This window comes from Fukomys damarensis, unplaced genomic scaffold (assembly GCF_012274545.1).
Source record: "Fukomys damarensis isolate Sample0158 unplaced genomic scaffold, DMR_v1.0_HiC HiC_scaffold_28, whole genome shotgun sequence".
In the NCBI taxonomy this organism is placed as follows: Eukaryota; Metazoa; Chordata; class Mammalia; order Rodentia; family Bathyergidae; genus Fukomys; species Fukomys damarensis.
In genome coordinates, this window is record NW_022900940.1 from 18,660,176 (window position 1) to 18,669,052 (window position 8,877).

The 8,877-nt window shown below is 37.4% G+C and overlaps 1 protein-coding gene across 5 annotated transcripts in view; it reads right to left on the reverse strand.

The window, feature by feature from the left end:
- Positions 1-8,871, reverse strand: part of Stac (SH3 and cysteine rich domain) — a 147,682-nt gene extending 138,811 nt beyond the window's left edge. For 2 of the 5 annotated variants that reach the window (XM_010629671.3, XM_010629670.3), the window contains exon 1: positions 8,721-8,871. In XM_010629671.3, coding sequence (XP_010627973.1) covers positions 8,721-8,831 — 111 coding nt within the window. In that variant the 5' untranslated portion in view covers positions 8,832-8,871. The remainder of the gene's footprint in view (positions 1-8,720) is intronic. The other 3 variants (XM_010629673.3, XM_033757038.1, XM_033757039.1) reach the window with 2 other exon arrangements.
- Between the last annotated feature and the right edge of the window lie 6 nt (positions 8,872-8,877).

The window sequence follows — 8,877 nt, forward strand, 5'->3', positions numbered from 1 at the left end:
TAAAAAAAAAAAAAAAAAAAAAGGTAAAAACAATCTGCTGGCAAAAATATGCATTACCAGTGGGAAACTAAACAATACAGTACTGTGGCAATTGATGCTTCAATTCTCAAAAATTGAAACAGAATTACCATATAATCCAGCAATTCCACTTCTGTTTATATAGTCAGAGTAAACGAAGGAAAGACTTTGAACAGATATTTGTGTATCCATTTTCATAGCAGCATTATTTACAATAGCCAAAAGGTAGAAGCAACACAAATATATCGACTGACACAGGAATGGATAAACAAAATGTGGTACGTGCAGATAACAGAACATCATTCGACCCTAGGAAGAAGGGAATTCTGACACATGGCACAACATGGATGCTGAGTGAAATAAATCAGCCACAAAGGGGCAAATATTCTATGGTTCTCTTATATGAGATACTTGGAGGTGTCAAATTTATAAATAAATAAATAGAATTGGAGTTGTCAGAGATTGGGGGTAGGGGAGAATAGGAAAGTAGTGTTAAGTGAGTTTAGAGTTTCAGTTGTGAATGAAACATTCTGGACAACGATGGTTGTGAATGTACTTAATAAAACTGTACACTTGAAAACAGTTATGGTAAATTTTTGTTTTGTTTTGTTTTTTTGAGGTCTCACTATGTAGTTGAGACTGACCTGGAACTCACTATGTAGCCCAGGCTGGTCTAGATCTCACAGCGATCCTCCTGCCTCAGCCTCCCAAGTGCTGGGATTACAGGAGTGCGCCACCACACCCAGCTTTGTTATGGTACATTTTGTTATGCATGTTTTACTACATTAAAAAACTCAGTTGTTTGGGTTTTGAAAACTACAGTATGAAGTGAAATTTGAAAGAGAGGATGAACCAGAAATAAAATTTTCTTGGGAATTCATAATCACAGGTCTATCCAAATATAGGTTTGAGGCTCAAATTTATACAACAAAAATTGGTCTGGGATACTTCAAACTGAAAAAGTAACAATTTTTCTTTCTCAGCCAATGGTGGCCTGAGGACTTGACCAAAGCAAACACGATGGAACTGGATGTACTATTAGAAGATCCAACATTAGAAGTCCATTCTTGGGCTGAGGATTTAGCTCAGTGGTTTTGCTGGCTGCCTTGCAAAACCAAGGTCCTGAGTTGGATCTCTGGGACCAAAAAACAAAACAAAAAAAAACTAAAAAAAAGAAGTCCATTTTCTCCAAATAGGTTTATAGCTTCAGTGAAATCCCAGTCAAATTCTCTGGTAGTGTTTTTGTGGAAAAGGATTAGGTGATTCTAAAAATACATGTAGAAATGCAAAGAAGCAAAAAGTCAGTTTTGATGAAGAAGAGCAAACTGGCAAAACTTACTCCACAAGGGTCCAACACCCTTTAAACAAGACCACCACATTTAAGCCATACTGGAATGAGAACAAATAGACCAATATGGCAGAATAGAAACTTTCACATGTCCAAATTATTTATGGAACATGTGATGGTATAGTTAAGACCAAACCTTGACCTCTATTTCACAACATACTGAAAAAGCAATAAGCAATACTAATTGCATGGCAGATGTACCTATAAAATGAAATAATCTTTCAGAATACCTTCATGACTTTGAGAAAGGCAAATGTTTTGTAAGCAGAACACATAAAATACATCCATAAGAGGGGAGATTAAAGTGGACTATTTAATATTAAAATTTTTTGTTAAGCCAAAAAAGGCAGGCCTTTTATTTCAGAGTACAAGATATTTATAATATGTCTCTCTCTCTCTCTCTCTCTCTCTCTCTCTCTGTTCTTATGTCCAGATTTTGTAAAGAATTTCTACAAATGAATAAGGAAAACAAGATAACCCAGCAGAAGAAATGGACAAAAATTTTGAACAAAGAAGACATCAAATGCCAATAAGTGTGTAAAAAGTGCTAAGCTCATTATTCCTTGAGAAAATATGAGTTTAAAATCACGTTTTAACACTAGTCATCACCCATGAGATAGCTAAAATGAGAAAGACAGACATTATCAAGTAGCACAAAGAGAAAATAGAACTTTTTATTTTTGGTGGTGCTAAGGATCAAATCCAGGGCCTCGTGTATGCTAGGCAAGTACTATACCTCTGAGCTACATCCCCAGCCCCAGAAAGAAACCTTATGTATCGCTGAAAGGGACATGAACCTATAGAGCTGCTTTGGAAAGTTGGTATAATGCCACTCCCAGGTATATACCCAGCAGAAACATTTTATGTGTATCAAAAGCATGTGTATCAGAATGCTTATAGAAATACTGCCTGCAGCAACCAAAAGTAAGAAATGATGCAGATGTCCATCATTAATAAAGTGAGCAAATAAATTATGTCCTAGTCATACAGTGGAATGCTGTACAGCAGTAAAAATGAAAATTACTGCTGCTTACAGGGCGCAGAAGAATCTCACTATGTAATGCTGAGTAGAAGAAATTGGTTATAAAGGGGTACATACTACATGATTCCACTGAACAAAGTGCAAAAACAAGCAAAAGAAATTTATGCTGTCAGACCTGAACATAGTGTTTACTTTGGGAAGGTGGTGGCTAGGAGACATGAGGGAGATTCTGGGGCACCAATAACATTCTATTTTGTGATTTATGTGGTAGTTACATAGGGACCAAAAATTTGCTTTTACAGAAAATACATTAAGATGTAGTCTTATAGTATATGTACTTATGGTGTATTTCAATGGAAAGTTTACTAGGAAATAAACATTTGTGACAGAACTTTTCTTGAGGTCTCTCTGATGATGAGAACAAAATATCTTAGAAATGTTTATATTTAGGCCTAGTAATACAATTTATCATTAAACTAATGAGAAATATATGTGGTATTTTTGCATCAGGATGTACATTTTAATATTGTTAAATGAATAAAAGCTTGGAAATAATGTAAATATGAAATCAGAAAGGACGGGTGAAATTGATGTAGAATAATGAAGTGGAAAATTATACCATCTTTAAGATTCATATTATTGATTATTAAAGAGTATGAAAAAACTGTGTGTGTAAAACATTAGGTGGAAGAAAAAGCAATGTGCACTTATGAATGCACTATTCCAATTTTATTTTCAGTGGACATCTGCCCAAAAAGGAAACATATATGGAAGAAAGGCAGCAAAAATTTTAATGAGGGTGGTTGTGTGATGAATGCACTCTGTCTTTATATTTTTCTAAGTACACTGAGAGCTTTTCTTTTATAAGCATGGGAATAACTAAAATAAGATTATAGTCAACCATGTAAATCCAGTAGCTTCTGAATAATGCTTAAAATTATTGGGTAACACGAGGGACAATAAGTCAGTCACCTTTAGCAAAGTCATTCCTTTGGATTAAACAATAAACATGAAGCAAAGAAGAAAGTGAGTACAAATGTTTCTTTCAAGAACTTTGGTTCAAATGGAAAGAAAGTTATAGGAAGACACTACATTTTGCTTTCTCGGGCATTCCATAATTCTTAGACTCTAGACTAATGTTTCTCAAAAGTTAGCTGCACAAGAAATCATGAAGGAAGCTTTAAAAAAATACTGTCAGAGATTTCAATTTTGAAGGTCTATCTAGGCTATGTCCAGGGTTTCCCAGGAGATTTGAATGCAAAGCTAAGGTTTTATTTTATTTCACTCCCACCCTCCCAGGTAGAAGTTATATTCTTTCTCTATAATAGCTTCATATACATACTTCAGCTACACTGGGCATAATATAGGTGTTAAATAAATAGTTGCTGATGGACTGACATAGAAACCTTTTTGAGAGATTCAGGGCTTCTTTTTTTTCTTGGTTGGGTGGTGATCTTATGTCAGACAGTACCTTTCAGGAATCAGAGGGCACCTTGGTTCACAGCTCCAAAGGGGCAGTGGATGACTTACAGCACACTTTCAAAAAACTAAGTCACATGTTGCAGGGTACGGGGGATGCAAAATAGTTAAGATGAAATCTCCCTGAAGTAAATCGCCCAACTACAAGTTCAGGAAAGAATATTCTACAACAGGAGGGAATGTCAGTTGTGGTGACTGAAGTTATTCCAATGGTGGTATTTGGTGTTAGGAAGTGACGGAAGTCTTTTGATTTGAAAACAGAAGAAAATATAGACAGTGCTTTAATTTACACATGCTTGCAGTTTTACACTTTCTGAAGTATTACAATTGGAGGCTGTGCTGATTGGATATTTGTATTCCTGTTTTAGGGATGAGAAAACATTGAGCAACTAGCCTCACAGAGGTGGCTACTGGTTAGAAGACATTTCAAAGCCTGTCTGTTTGACCTCTGTAATCCTCCCACATCATCAGAATGTGACCTTTGGTCTTATAGGTGATGGCAAAGTACATTCACATCAAACCTGCACGTTAGATCCCACAAAGCTTTCCATACCTTCAGGAGATCAGTAGGAAAACAGACACTTATTGAGATAAGGGATACTGAAATATGGCTTTTTTCTTTGGTTCAGTGATCTCTGTTCAGCACTTATAGACTACGGTCTTTCTGTAATAGTGGAAAGAGAGGAGTGAGCTACATTATAGTGTCTTTCAAACTTTTTGAATGCATCTAATAAGAAAGAAAAACCCCAATTACATTAACTACACCACTATGTGTGCTACAAGGAATTTGGTCTGAGAAAATTGTGCTAGGATATTCAGAGTGTATAATAGGGTTCTAAGACAGGAATACTGCTAATAACTATCAGTGTAATTTTAGACAACTTATTGTCCTTCTGTGGGCCCCAGTTTCAGAGAGAGAAAGGCAGGAGAAAAAGGGAGGGAGAAAAAGACATTACAACAATAACTGAAATAAGAACTGAAAGCTACGTACTCTTCATGTATCTGATAAAAGATATAAATTCCTTCCTTAAAGAATGCATAGATGCAAGTACACATACAATTTCGACAGCTAGTTCTCTTATTCACAGATTTTTCTGAAGACCACTCATGAACCTCCAAATACACTGATTTTAGATTTAAAACATCTATAATATATACTCCTGGGGTTGTAGTCATATTTTCAAAGAGAATCCTTATATTTAAGAGATGCAACTTAAAATGTTTTCAGTTGAAATGATTGTATGGCTGGAATCTGCTAAAAAAAAATGATCCTGTGTATGGGGAAGGGACAGTGGTGATCATGATGGGATAATATGTAAAATAATACAGTACATGTTTCCTATGAATCTCATTACTGAAGTTGGGTGAGAGGGTCTATGATGATTATTCATACTGTTTTTCTTTTTTAGGCTGTACTGAAATTTTCCACAATAAAATAAATTTACACAATTAAAATGACCCACAATTTAAAAAATACCTGGGATAGATGATCTCCCAATATTTCTAATTTTAATACTCTGATTTAGCATTTCAAAGAATTTGCCAAGTAAATGGACTTCTGGAGATATTTTAGCAACTCGTTTTACGTTCAGGGATACTTTCTGTGTTTCTATGGAGTCAGACAGTCTATGGACATTTTTTATATTTTATGACATTCTGTAGGTCCTCTGCACTAGAGGGCTTGTGATGGTACCATTTTCTAGATGATTCTGTGATACTCAGTTTAATTACTTCTACAATATAACTTTAGGGGAAAGAGCTCCCAAGTAAATACAAAGAAGCTAGGCAAGGATTGGTTACTAATCATTTTACATGGTCATGGGGCTCAATTTATTTCCAAAGATTTAAGACAAGAAGACACAACCAATGTTGTGAATGACATTTAGTGGTGTGTAAAATCCTTAGGACATCAAGTGAAAAGGGGCTGATGTGAAATGGTGCACAAGTGTGAATGACAGTGGCAGGAAAGTTCAGAGGTTCTGAGCTTCTTGGTCTTGGTCTAACCTTTCTGGGACTCTACTTCTCTATCCAAAAAATAGGAATAATAACAGAATCTCCTATTCTGAAGATTAAGGTGACCTCTGACTTACTTAGGAAGCATTTAGTATGCTCACTATTGTTCTCTCAATTATGTGAATATATCAAAAGATGAAAATGATGTAAAATATAAATCAAAATGCTGTCATTAGTTGCGTCTGAATTGTGCACCCATGGTTGATATATTTTCTTTATTTTAGTTTGAACTTTTCAAATAGCCACAGAATATTTGTGAATCTTACATTGAAAAATTATATTTTTTTTTTTTTTTTTTTTTTTTTTTTTTTTGGTACAGGGGATTGAACTCAGGGCAGGTGGTGGAACCACTGAGCTAAATCCCCAGGCCCCTGAAAAATACATTTTTAAGAAAAGTAATTTTAAAAGTCTTCCTTGAGAGAGTTTAATGCCCAGAATGGCCTAAATCATGTTTGTTCCATGAGGTACATTAAAAAAAGTTTTATTGAGCTAGGGATTTAGCTCAGTGGTTCTGCCACCTTCCTTGCAAGCTCAAGGACCTGAATTCGATCCCTGGTACAAAAAAAATCCCAAAAAACAAAAAACAAAACCAACAAGTTTTATTAATATTTGTAAGTGACATAATGATTGCATTACATTTATAGAGCAAAATGTGATATTTTACTGTATGTATACAACCACCATGTGGAATAATTAAATCAAGCTACTGACCATATCCAGCACCTCACTTAATTAACATTTCTAGTGATGATAGGTTTGAAATTTACTCTTACTTATGTTGAAATAAATATATTTTGACAAACAGACTATTTCCCAGGAGAGTAGAGTGGAATGATTCCTACTGTCTTGCTCATATTTTCCCCACTGTGCTCTCATCTTCAGGGTGGAAGATCCTCCTTAATGCCAATGAGCTTTCAAATGTGGTCATCCAGGTAAAGGAGGAACACATCCTTTCTCTGTTTCTGTTTTATGCCACCCAGCTCTCTTCCCACACCAGTAGTTTACCCTTTTTTGAGGGGCATGTGCCCTTTGAAAATATCATGAATGCTACGTCATGGAATATTAATATTCAGGCATACTATTTTTATTCAATGTCCTGGGGTTCAGGGGTGCGTCCATTGTTCTTCTCCACTTACTCAAGATGACTAAGCAATGACAGCAAATACATAGCAGGTATGTAGACCACTTTGGCAAAAACTGACTTTACACATCTGAAATAAGCCAGATAAATTGGTGGACAATTATGGGCATTATATAGGAAATTTTTGCTTTGCCAAATAATTTACATTAGGACATCTATGAATAGCAACTTCATATAGTGCATTTGAACCATGCTATTTATCCAAATGCTAACATACCGAGCAACAGGCCCAGTTAAAAAAAGTTTAATACCACTTTCACTCTTGCATTTAGCTCCATTTAAAGAATTTTAGATCATCTTTGAAATGGCCATTACATCATATCACTTCAAAGACTGATAGCTTTGGACAATGTGAAACCCCTTTAACGTCCAGACGGAAGAGAGGTAGGGTGTGTATGTGTTCTGAGACTGTTTTAGAGTGGATCCTCTGAGGGGTAATGGATTTCATTTCCTTATTCCAGAAAGGAAAAATGATAAAAACTTATGCTGTACCAAGATGGAAACCTGGTGGTCTCCTGTATTTCTCACAATGATCTTAGAAGTTAGAGACTTTTGTCCTCACTTCCAGATGAATTTTAGAAGAGTGCTCATGCTCATGGTCAGAAAGCCAGCAATTAACAGAAAAAAAAAAAGATAATTATGAAAGCAAGATTTCTGTCTTAGATCACCATCCTAGATGGTTAACATTGGGAAGCTGGAACATGTATGGTAGCCACCATCACACCAAACTGCTTGGCTTGTGATTTTGATGCTGCTAATATGGTCAGTAGCTTCCAGAGATGGGTGTGTAGGGAGACGGAGCTGCACTTTTTATGGTCCCATCTAACTTGCCCTCTAAACTAGCATCCTCTTTTTCTTTGCTACTAAACAAGGTCTGTCTCATACTTCAAAAATGCCTGGGATACTCACAAGGAAATCTGCACAAAAGAACCAGAAGCGCTGCACCTCACAAAAATCCATGTAACTACAAACTCCATCTTACGATTTTCACTACCAGCTGAGTTGCCATTTGGCATCGCTCTGTTAGCAGACACATTTTACTTGATCCTCTTCCAAGCTTTCCAAACATGTGCCTGGCACCCCACACGAGTTTCAGAGGAAGTGTAACAGAGACAGAAGTGCTGTGGAGTTGGTTTTGTGTATAGATGTTAGTATGACTCTTACAAAGACAAACGTAAGTTCTAGAGTATTAACTTACAAGGAAAACACCAACTTTCTCACGAGTGCAGTCAGTATTTCTCTAGTTTTTACTATTGTTAATATATTGATAGCCCCTGTGAAGCAAAGGGTCTCTGAGACCCTGGGGATAAGATACTCCTTGCTGGCCCAGTGCCCAAGGTTTCCTGGAGAAGTATCACGGACTATCTCCACCCCAGAAGCCAGAAGTCACCTAATGCCTACAAGAGCTTGGGTGCATATAAGCAGGTTCAAAGCACCAAACAACCTGGACCTTTCTGCCCGCACCTGAACTCGTGTCTATGTGAACTGTGTGTGGTTCCAGAGTAGAGTAAAGGCTGTTGTCTGTGCGGGAGAAAAGACTGGGTCCACGGGACGTGGTCCAGCATCTTTAGCAGTGGGTCCTACCGGACGTTCAAGTCTCAAGACACGGCCGGTCCTCGAGCCCAGGCCAAACTATGGACGCGTCTTAGCTACCAGGCAAACCCCAGGTGGGAAGAGAAAAGGTGGACAGAGAGAGAGGAAGAGTGAGTCTGTTCTCTTGGAGCAAGTGTGCGCGGTACCTTGGATTCCTGGCTGCTGGTGGATGCAGGAGAGTGCGGCTGTTCGGCGCTCGCCGCCTCCTTGGGTAGCCCGTCTACGCCGTCCTCTCGGGCGCCGCTCGGGGGGATCATCGTGGCCGCGCGGGAAAGGTGTTGGGCTCCTGGGGGAACCGCGAGG